At 42.3% G+C, this 11,184-nt stretch overlaps 1 protein-coding gene across 1 annotated transcript in view; it reads left to right on the forward strand.

The window, feature by feature from the left end:
• COG5 (component of oligomeric golgi complex 5) overlaps window positions 1–11,093 on the forward strand; it is a 156,665-nt gene extending 145,572 nt beyond the window's left edge. The window contains exons 19-22 of the mRNA XM_070946699.1: window positions 5,836–5,912; window positions 7,723–7,849; window positions 9,863–9,942; window positions 10,490–11,093. Coding sequence (XP_070802800.1) covers window positions 5,836–5,912; window positions 7,723–7,849; window positions 9,863–9,942; window positions 10,490–10,604 — 399 coding nt within the window. The 3' untranslated portion in view covers window positions 10,605–11,093. The remainder of the gene's footprint in view (window positions 1–5,835; window positions 5,913–7,722; window positions 7,850–9,862; window positions 9,943–10,489) is intronic.
• Window positions 11,094–11,184: the final 91 nt, after the last annotated feature.

An 11,184-nucleotide genomic window follows, 5' to 3' on the forward strand; every position in this document is an offset into this window, starting at 1 on the left:
GGGTGGGCGTGGCCAGTTTGACACCACTCACTGGGCGTGGCCGACTGAGTTGGCATGGCCAGCTTGACGCCACTCACTGGGTGTGGCCGACTGGGTGGGCGTGGCCAGTTTGACACCACTCACTGGGTGTGTCTGACTGGGTGGGCATGCCCAGCTTGATGCCACTCACTGGGAGTTGCTGACTGGATGGGTGTGGCCAGCTTGACACCACTCACTGGGCGTGGCCAACTGGGTGGGCGTGGCCAGCTTGACGCCACTTCCCAAACTGCTGGCATGTTTCCTCTTTGCATTGGGTAGATCTGGGCTGAAGAATATAGAATATGGATTTTTTTTCCGGTGAAAACTACATATGCAAACATGCATACAAATACAGATTTCTACATTTGGGGTTCTCTTTTTTCATTTTCATTTCATTTTCATTTTATTTGATTTATATACCGCCCTACTCCCGAAGGACTCAGGGCGGTGAACAGGCACAAGATAAAACACAGAGAATACAAAAATTTAAGAGCAGAAGTAAAATCGAATTAAATCAATTTAGCCCAAGACAAATTTAAAACCCCAGGTTAAGAACAAATTAAAATTTACATTAAAAAGAGAATGGGAGAGGTTAGGCCAGACCAGCCTGGTAAAATAAAAAGATCTTGAGAGTGCGGCGGAAGGTGCGTAGATCTGGGATCCTCCGTATCTCCGGGGGGAGCTCGTTCCAGATAGTAGGTGCCCTCACAGAGAAGGCTCTCCCCCTGGGGGCCGCCAGTCGACATTGTTTGGCCGACAGCACCCGGAGGAGTCCCTCTCTGTGAGAGCGTACCAGCCGGTGGGAGGCCGTTTGAGGCAGCAGGCGGTCCCGTAAATAACCAGGCCCTAAGCCATGGAGCGCTCTAAAGGTGGTAACCAAAACCTTGAAGCTCACCCGGAAGACCACCGGGAGCCAGTGCAGCTCGCGCAGGAGAGGTGTTACATGGGAGCGCCACGTCGCCCCCATAACCACCCGCGCGGCCGCACTCTGCGCCAGTTGGAGCCTCTTATTGAAACTGTCTGAAAGAAGCAAATTATAAGCAAATTATAAGCCCCCAGATACAAAACAAAGATGATTATATTTAAGCACGTAGTAAGCTAAAACTGAAAAGCAATAACTATCATTTATGCCATAATACACGGCTCAGTTTTCACCCTCGGTACAGTATATATTGGCCGGACTAAAAAGATTTCCTCAGGTCGGTGAGATAATTTTAAATGACATTTCCTTGACATTTATATATACTGCGAGGATTATGTAGGAATTGTTGCACCTTATGACCTGTTCATTATGAGGATCTTTATCGTTGAATAACGACAGTGGCAGTAATTTGGAGCATTTTAAGTTGTGTTAGTTGGGGAATAATATTTTGCCCTTTAAATGCCAGGTGGCTCTGTACGATCAAAAGAAGGAAATGTGAGCCCGATGGAGGCAGAAACAGATGAAGGAAAATCAAAGATTTGTGGGTTTTTTTCCCCCTGTTATCTGGCACAAAAAAATACAATCTCCAGGCAGGGGATATGAATTTAGCCGAGAAAAATATAAACATTCTTTGACTACAAAAAGTAATTTCATCGTTGTTGGCAGGAATGGGAACAGATTCCAGATTTGTCAGAAATGTAATATTTGTTAGACTTGCATCCTGCCTCTTGTACGAACAGCGATAATAATGCTAACAAGCTGAGGAATTGGATGAATTATTTTCCTCGAGGGAGTAGGAAAAAAATACATAAAGAAAAATGAAAAAGGTTTGGGGATGGAGTTTAAAATATTTTTTTGGGCTAGGGCCAATGAAAGAACTTCTGGTCTTTACTTTTTGTTAAGATGCAGGAAGTCCTCAATTTACAACCACAATTCGGCCCAGAATTTATGTTGCTAAATGAGACATTTGTTCAGTGAGATTTTGCCCCATTTTACGACCTCTCCTGCCTCAGTTGTTAAGTGAATCACTGCCGTTGTTAAGACAGTTGGTCCTTGTTGTATGACCGCAATTCAGCCCAGAATTTATGTTGCTGAGTGAGATTTATTTGTTAAGTGAGTTTTTGCTCTATTTTACGACCTTTCTTGCCACCGTTGTTAAGTGAATCACTGCAGCTGTTAAGTTAGTAACATGGTTGCTAAGTGAATCTGGCTTCCCCATTGTCTTTGCTTGTCATGAAGGTCGCAAAAGGGAATCACACAACCCCGGGACACTGCAACCCATCATAAATATGGACCAGTTGCCAACTCAATCTGAATCACGTGACTACGGAGATGCTGCAACGGTCATAAGTGTGAAAAATGATCCTAAGTCACATTTTTTGAGTGCCATTGCAACTTTGAACGGTCATTAAACGAAATGTTGTAAGTCAAGGGCTACCTGTAATAGTAGTTGTTAAGTGAATGGCTTCCACGTTGACTTTGCTATTCAAGTTTCCACGTTGACTTTGCTATTCAGAAGGGGTCAAATTTGGGCTCAACTGTGGTCGTACATCGAGGACTTCTCGATCTACTTTAATATCTACTCTAGTGTCTACTCTAATAACAGATACTACGGCTCTCGCGTGCAACATTCCAGTCACAACAGAGGTGCGTGTACGTCAGTGGTGAAATCTAAAATTTGTTACTACCGGTTCTGTGGGGCGTGGCTTGGTGGGTGGGGGATAATGTGACTGGGTGGGCGTGGCCAATTTTTTTTTCTTTTAAAACCATTTTTTCTACAACCTCTTTGGCGAAGAGGTTGTAAAAAAATGCTTTCAGAAGGCTCTGATGATCCCAGTTGAGTTGCCTGATTGTCAGAGACTTTTTTTTCTTTTAAAAGCCTCTGACGATCAGGCAACTCGGCTTGGATCGTCAGAGGCATTTAAAAGAAAAAAAGGGGTTTTTTCTTTTAAAAGCCTTTGACGATCCCAGCTGAGCCACGCGATCATCAGAGGCTTTTTTTTTTTACTTTTAAAAGCATTTTTTCGGCCAAAGGGCAGGGATTTTTGCTACCGGTTCTCCGAACCACCCGCCTCCATCGCTACCGGATCGGGCGATCCGCTCCGAACCGGGAGCATTTCACCCTTGGTGTACGTTTTGTGTGTTTTGTCGCAAAACAGTTTCTTGCAATGCAACACAAACCCATAACAGGAGGACGGCTTGAGGCACGGAGACAATCCGAAACTCTGAAAATTGTACCGTTATTTGTTAATAACGGAGCAGATACAGAGACGAAGTTTCGATCATTCCTTTAAAAAAAAAAGAGCTTTTAAAAAAAATGAACATACCGTTGAATTGTTCCTTACGGAGACGTCGTAACGCCAACGGATAAGAGCTAAATTTTATGCTCGGTTGTCGGTCGCCAGCTGTTAAAAAAGCTGATGTTAGACGTTGTCAAGCTCAACGTGCCACCATAACACAATTTTGTCACACTACGCATGATAGACTCATTTATGTCTGGCAAGAACGAGGAAGTGTAAAATCGTTCCAAATGGCCTGGGAATTTCAGCAGAAGAGGTGTCAGATATTTAGCGTGGCACTCTCTGCAAAGTGTACCCTATAGTAGAGCAGGCGTAACAAACTCGATAGGTTTTAATCCACAAATGCACTTCTTATTTCGGATGTTATGAAGATTTGCTCGGTGTCGCCGAGTGGATCTTGCTTCTGTCGAACTGGCCTGTACTTCGGAGATTGAAGGCAGAAGAGCTAGGTTTCCCTTTGAGATGGATAAAATCTCTCTACAATTCCCTGTGTGGGAGACCAGTTCTTCTCAATGGACTAGAAACCAGGAGACCGGGAGTTCTAGTCCCACCTTAATCATGAAAGCCAACTGGGTGACTTTGGGCCAATCACTAGGAGATAGGGAATTCTAGTTCTGCCTTATCCATGAAAGCCAGCTCAGTGACTTTGGGCCAATCACTAGGAGATGGGGAGTTCTAGTTCTATAGAATATAGAATTAGAATTATTAAATAGAGTAGAATAGAAAATATGGAATGGAATGGAATAGAACAGAATATAGAATTAAGAATTAGAATTATTAGATAGAATAGAATAGAAAATTGGAATGGAACTGAACGGAACAGAATAGAAACGAATATAAAATATAGAATTAGAATTATTAGAATAGAATAGAAAATATGGAATGGAATGGAATGGAATAGAACAGAATATAGAATTAAGAATTAGAATTATTAGAGTAGAATAGAAAATACGGAATGGAATGGAATAGAATATAGAATTTAGAATTAGAATTATTAGACAGAATAGAAAATATGGAATGGAATAGAATATAGAATTAGAATTAAAAGTAGAATTATTAGAATAGAATAGAAAATATGGTATGGAATGGAATAGAACAGAATATAGAATTAAGAATTAGAATTAGAATTAGTAGATTAGAATAAAAAATATGGAATGGAATGGAATAGAATAGAATTTAGAATTAGAATTATTAAATAGAGTAGAATAGAAAATATGGAATGGAATGGAATAGAACAGAATATAGAATTAAGAATTAGAATTATTAGATAGAATAGAATAGAAAATTGGAATGGAACTGAACGGAACAGAATAGAAACGAATATAAAATATAGAATTAGAATTATTAGAATAGAATAGAAAATATGGAATGGAATGGAATGGAATAGAACAGAATATAGAATTAAGAATTAGAATTATTAGAGTAGAATAGAAAATACGGAATGGAATGGAATAGAATATAGAATTTAGAATTAGAATTATTAGACAGAATAGAAAATATGGAATGGAATAGAATATAGAATTAGAATTAAAAGTAGAATTATTAGAATAGAATAGAAAATATGGTATGGAATGGAATAGAACAGAATATAGAATTAAGAATTAGAATTAGAATTAGTAGATTAGAATAAAAAATATGGAATGGAATGGAATAGAATAGAATTTAGAATTAGAATTATTAGACAGAATAGAATAGAAAATGTGGAATGGAATGGAATAGAATATAGAATTTAGAATTAGAATTATTAGACAGAATAGAATAGAAAATATGGAATGGAATAGAACAGAATATAGAATTTAGAATTAGAATTATTAGACAGAATAGAATAGAAAATGTGGAATGGAATGGAATAGAATATAGAATTTAGAATTAGAATTAGTAGATTAGAATAAAAAATATGGAATGGAATGGAATAGAATAGAATTTAGAATTAGAATTATTAGACAGAATAGAATAGAAAATGTGGAATGGAATGGAATAGAATATAGAATATAGAATTAGAATTATTAGACAGAATAGAATAGAAAATATGGAATGGAATAGAACAGAATATAGAATTTAGAATTAGAATTATTAGACAGAATAGAATAGAAAATGTGGAATGGAATGGAATAGAATATAGAATTTAGAATTAGAATTAGTAGATTAGAATAAAAAATATGGAATGGAATGGAATAGAATAGAATTTAGAATTAGAATTATTAGACAGAATAGAATAGAAAATGTGGAATGGAATGGAATAGAATATAGAATTTAGAATTAGAATTATTAGACAGAATAGAATAGAAAATATGGAATGGAATAGAACAGAATATAGAATTTAGAATTAGAATTAGAATTATTAGATAGAATAGAAAATATGAAATTGAATGGAACAGAATAGAACAGAATATAGAACAGAATAAGACAGAAAAGAACAGAATAGAATTCTTTATTGGCCAAGTGTGATTGGACACACGCAAGGAATAAGTGATAATTCATGATCGTAGTCCTCGTAAAAATGCCTTCATCGACATAAACCATATTATAAATGTATGACGTATAAATATTGTAAATCATATTAGCAGATGAAAGCCGAACGATTTCCTCTTGCAGATGGAGTTGGCCGTGGCCCCCCTTTGCAGACGTGTCTCTGACCTGGGGAAATCCTACAAACTCTTAAGATCATTCAGGTAAGGGATGTTTCAACAGCTGAGACTGTGATTCAGTTGTTTTCGTTAACGGGAAAAAAAAATCAGTGGCTTCTCACTTTTTGGAGGCTTTAATTAAAATCCTCTGGCAAGCATCACATGTAAATTAGCAACCAATTATTCTTGATTTCCCTCCTTTCGGGTTTTATTCAGCCTGTGACTAAAACACGGAGAAATTCTGCCGTGCAAGTTGTCAGCTCAGCTGTATCTTTTTCCGCTTTTATTTTTATTTAATTTTTTAAAAAATTCGGCTCTTGCGATAATGAGCTGTTGCCTCCCTCCCTCCCTCCCTCCTTTTTCTTCCCTCTCGGAAGCCAAGAATTTATAACGGGGTGGCAGAGGAGGGCTTAATTAAAATAATGAGCTGTTATTGCAAACAATCACCCACCCGATTTGAAAACAGAGGGTGTATGAAATCCCGCCCAAGCGAATTAGCAAAGGGTGGCATGCTGTGTTTGCTATTAGTTAAGTGTCATTAAGGGCAAAACTCACACTCTGGAAACAGATGATCATCGTTAGAACCTTCTAGAATGGGGGGGGGTCAAACTCGATTTCGTTGTGGGCCTGGTTGTGTTTGACCTTGGGGGGGGCAGGGGCGTGGCCAGGGTAGGCATGGCCAGCTCCATGTCACCCATCAAGGCTCCGTGTTTGGCCACGGTGGCCTCCTGGAGCCCTCTGCCGGCGCGGGCGCAGTGGTGGGATTCAGCCGGTTTTGTCCGGTTCGAGCAAACCGGTAGTGGTGACTGCGGGATGCTCTGCCCACCTGCCCAGATGTAATGCGCGAGCACTATGCACAAGTTCACATTTGCAAACCGGTAGGGAAGGTAAATGAATCCTACCTCTGGCGGGTGGCCCTCCCGAGCTCCATTTACGCTGGCAGAGGCACTGCGGGGTGGTCCTTCACTGTTTCCAGGCGGCCCCGCAGGCCAGATCTAAGCACCCCGCAGACCAAATCTGGCCCGCGGGCCTTGAGTTTGATACCCCTGATATAGGGTCTCTTACTTCAGCAGGTGGTTGGACTAGAAGACTCCCAAGGTCCCTTCTTACTCAATGAGTCTATGCCCGCGATGGCGAACCTATGGCACGCATGCCACAGGTGGCACGCAAAGCCATATCTGTGGGCATGCGAGTGTTGCCCTAGCTCAGCTCCAGTGTGCGTGCGCACACCGGCCAACTGATTTTCAGGCCTTCCGGGCCCACCGGAAGTCAGAAAATGGGCTGTTTCTGGCCTCCGGAGGGCATCCGGGGAGATGGAAAAGGCCGGTTTTGCCCTCCCAAGGCTCCTAGAAAGGCTCTGGAGCCTGGGAAGGTGAAAAATGGGCCTTCCAGTCCCACCGGAAGTTAGAAAATGGTCGTTTCCGGCCTCTGGAGGGCTTCCGGGGGGGTGGGGAAGGCCATTTTGCCCTCCCCAGGCCCACTGTCCCATCGTGTCCCAAAAGTGGGAGCACGGGTGGTGGTGGTCACATGCACATGCGTGGGGGGCAGGGCGCATTGAATTATGGATGTGGGCACGCGCGTGCGTGACTCCCCGCACTCCCCCGCTTTTGGCACACGACGCCAAAAAGGTTAGCCATCCCTGGTCTATGCTGTAGAGTTGTGGAAACTAAACTTAGCTTCTACAGAATAGAATAACAGAGTTGGAAGGGACCTTGGAGGTCTTCTAGAATGGGCCCCCTGCGGCCCAGCTCTACGGTAACGCCGCCATCCACCACGATCAGCCTTCTGCTACTCAGTTGTTCCAAAGTCTCCATGTTCTGATCTCTTTCCACCGTCATGCTTCCTCCTCCCTCAGACCAATGCTCTTCCAGACCAGCGAGCATATCTCCAACAGCCCAGCGGTGGGAGACATCATTCCATACAGCACCGTCATCCAGTTCTTATTCACGAGGGCGCCACCCGAATTGAAATCCCCGTTCCAGGTAATGAGAGGATGTAAACTTTTTCTACAAAATGCAGGCAGTCCTCGACTTACCACCGCAACCGAGCCCGGAATGTCTGTTGCGAAGCGAGACATTTGTGAAGTGAGTTTGGCCCCGTTGTACGACCTTTTGAGCCACCGTTTTCGAGTGAATACCTAACTTTGTTCAGTTAGCGACGCGGTTGTTAAGTGAATCTGGCTTCCCTCCCTTGTCTTTGCTGGTCCGAAGGTCGCAAAAGGGGATCACGCGATCCGGGGACGCTGCAACCGTCATAAATATGAGTCAGATGCCAAGCGCCCGAATTTTGATCACGTGACTGTGAGGATACTGCAACGGTTGTAAGTGTGAAAAACGGTCGTAAGTCACTTCTTTTCAGTGCCGTTGTAAGTCGAGGACTACCTGTGTGAGACCAACGTGGGGAGACCCGTTTCTCTCCACCTGTGTGCTCAATGCTAGTTTGCGTTTGATGGAGAAGTTCCCGATACAGGTAGTCCTCGTCTTACAACGGTTTGCTTAGTGACCGTTTGAAGTTACAATGGCATTGAAAAAAGCGACTTAGGACCGTTTCTCACACGACCATTGCAGCATCCCCATGGTCATTCGATCAAAATTCAGATGCCTGGCAACTGACTCATATTTATGACTGTTTTGTAGTGTTCCGGGATCAAGTGATTCCCTTTTGCGACATACTGACAGCCAAAGTCAACGGGGAAGTCGGATTCACTTAACAACCGTCTTACTAACATATCACCTGCAGTGATTCACTTAACAACCGAGGGGGAGAAAGATTGCAAAATGGGGGCAAAACTCACTTCACCCATTGAAATGAACCCCAGAAATTTGGCGCTCCAGGGTGGTCATAAGTCGAGGCCTGCTTATATTATGGGACGAGCGACTTGAGCGCATGAAGGAGCAAGCCGCTGTGCAAAGTGCAAAATGAAAAATTCAGTCACTTCCTGCTCCGTTTCAATTTCCAACAATAGAATATTCCTAATATGTTAATGTGGGATGTTCAAAGTGGCCTTTTTGGGTGTTTTTTTACATCGTTACGATGGCAAGTTCAGAAATAAGGAGAATAAATCCTGAATATGGAATAAGGCCATCAGGAACCATTGATTCGCCGTTTGGAAAGGCAATTGTGTTACGCTGTGGCACAAAAAAAAACCCCACAGAAAGCCTTAAGGTACCTTACAGGAGTGATGGATAACCTTTTTGCCATCGCGTGCCAGGAGCGGGGGGGAGCGTTAGGGGTGGCTCACGGCGTGTGCCCGCACCTATAATTTTATGGCCAAGTAGGACTGGTTTTCTCTCTCCCCAGGCTCCAGAGCCTTCCTAGGAGTCTGGGGAGGGCAGAAACAGCCTTCCCCACCCTCCCGGAAGCCATCTGGAGGCCAGAAACGGCCCCTTTGCTAACTTCCAGTGGGACCGGAAGGCCCGTTTTTTGCTCTCCCCAGCCACCAGAGCCTTTCTAGGACTCTGGGGAGGGTGAAAATGGCCTTCCTCACCCCCCTGGAGGCCCTCCTGAGGCCAGAAACAGCCCGTTTGCCAACTTCCAGTGGGCCCATAAGGCCCGAAAATCAACTGGCCCCAGAGCTGAGCTCGCATGCCCACCAATATGGCTACATGTGCCATAGATTCGCCAACACGGCTATAAACCAATAAAAAGACAGCAAAAAATGGGCCTTCCGTGGGACAATGTTTGTATTTAAAGCTGCATTACAACCAGTTCTTCACTCGAGACCAATGTTTCTCACTCCTGGGCAACTTGAAAGACGGGTGGACTTCAACTCCCAGAATTCCCCTGGCTGGGGAATTCTGGGAGTTGAAGTCCACCCTTCTTCCAGTACTACTATCACAATACAATATATTATTTGACATCTCCTCAAAAGCTTTTCTCAAAATAGATTCGTGCTTTGGTTACTATGATTTGATAGTAGGACCCGTCGCGCATTTGTGTCAATAATAAGCATTTTGAATTTTATTATTTATTATTATTTTATTTATTAATTATAGAGGGCGGACTGGACCATTGCCCGCTACTCGCGGTGGTTAGATGACCATCCGGCAGAGAAAGAACGACTCATTTTAATACGGTCAGACATATTTTAAATTTTGGGGTTAATTTAGGGATATTTCAGAGTTTCATTTTTGATAACTCTCTTCATCTTCCTTGCCTATTCTGGGTAGATCAGACTAGGAAGATAAGATTGGTGTACATTTTAAACCAAACTTGCTGGAAATACAATGGCTTTCTGTGAAGAATTAATAATAGCTACATTGATATGATTTGATTGCATATTTGTACCCTATGACTATCATTGTACACTGAGAGCATATGCACCGAAGACAAATTCCTTGGATGTCCAATCACACTTGGCCAATAAAGAATTCTACTCTACTCTACTCTACTCTACTCTACTCTACTCTACTCTCTACTCTCCTCTACCTCTACCTCTACCTCTACTGTACTCTACCCTACCTCTACTCTACTCTACTCTACTCTACTCTACTCTACTCTACTCTACTCTACTCTACTCTACTCTACTCTACAGAACCAATTTCTTTGAAAGCTACAGTATTGTTAGTTTTATAATAATGGGGAAAAAAAGTTTAATTTCAGTATATTTTCTCTTTAAGCAGGGGTGCCCTGGAAGCGTATGTCCAATCTGTACGAAGCAGAGAAGGTAAAGAATTTGCCCCGGTCTATCCCGTAATGGTGCAGCTGCTGCAGAAAGCACTGGCTTCTCTTCAATAAATGGTTTTTCTGCAAAACGCTGGAAGCCCCTGATCAATACGTAGGGTAGACTTCCAGAGTTCCTACGAGTAGCAGCTCTCTCAAACTGGCTCAACAATCCACAGCCTCTTTTGACCTTCGTCCTCCAATGCATTCTGCATCCCTCAGCTTTTTTTTTCCAAATGGTATTTTTATATTTTACTGTTTTAATTGAAAAATCAAACATTTCTATTCGAAAAGGCTTTATTTCTGCATTGGTAAAACCAGCTAATCTTAAATTGACCAGAAAAAAAATACGCTGGGATTTAATATTTTCTTTTCCGCAACTGTTCGAATTTAAAAATATCATTCACTCACACACACACACACACACACACACACACACACATATATATACACAGACGTGTGTATATATTATATACATACATACATACATACAATGTATATATATACATTTATATGTAGGTCTTTGGTTATTCGGGTTTTCTCCCGCGTAAAATTGGAAGTGTCTTGGCGACGTTTCAATGAAGTCTCATTCGTCATCTTCAGGCTGGTGTTTTCGGTTCACGAAGCCGAAAACACCAGCCTGAAGATGACGAAT

The sequence above is a fragment of the Pituophis catenifer genome, unplaced genomic scaffold (assembly GCF_029215685.1).
Source record: "Pituophis catenifer annectens isolate HBS135680 unplaced genomic scaffold, rPitCat1.0.hap2 SCAF_7, whole genome shotgun sequence".
NCBI classification, from domain to species: Eukaryota; Metazoa; Chordata; class Lepidosauria; order Squamata; family Colubridae; genus Pituophis; species Pituophis catenifer.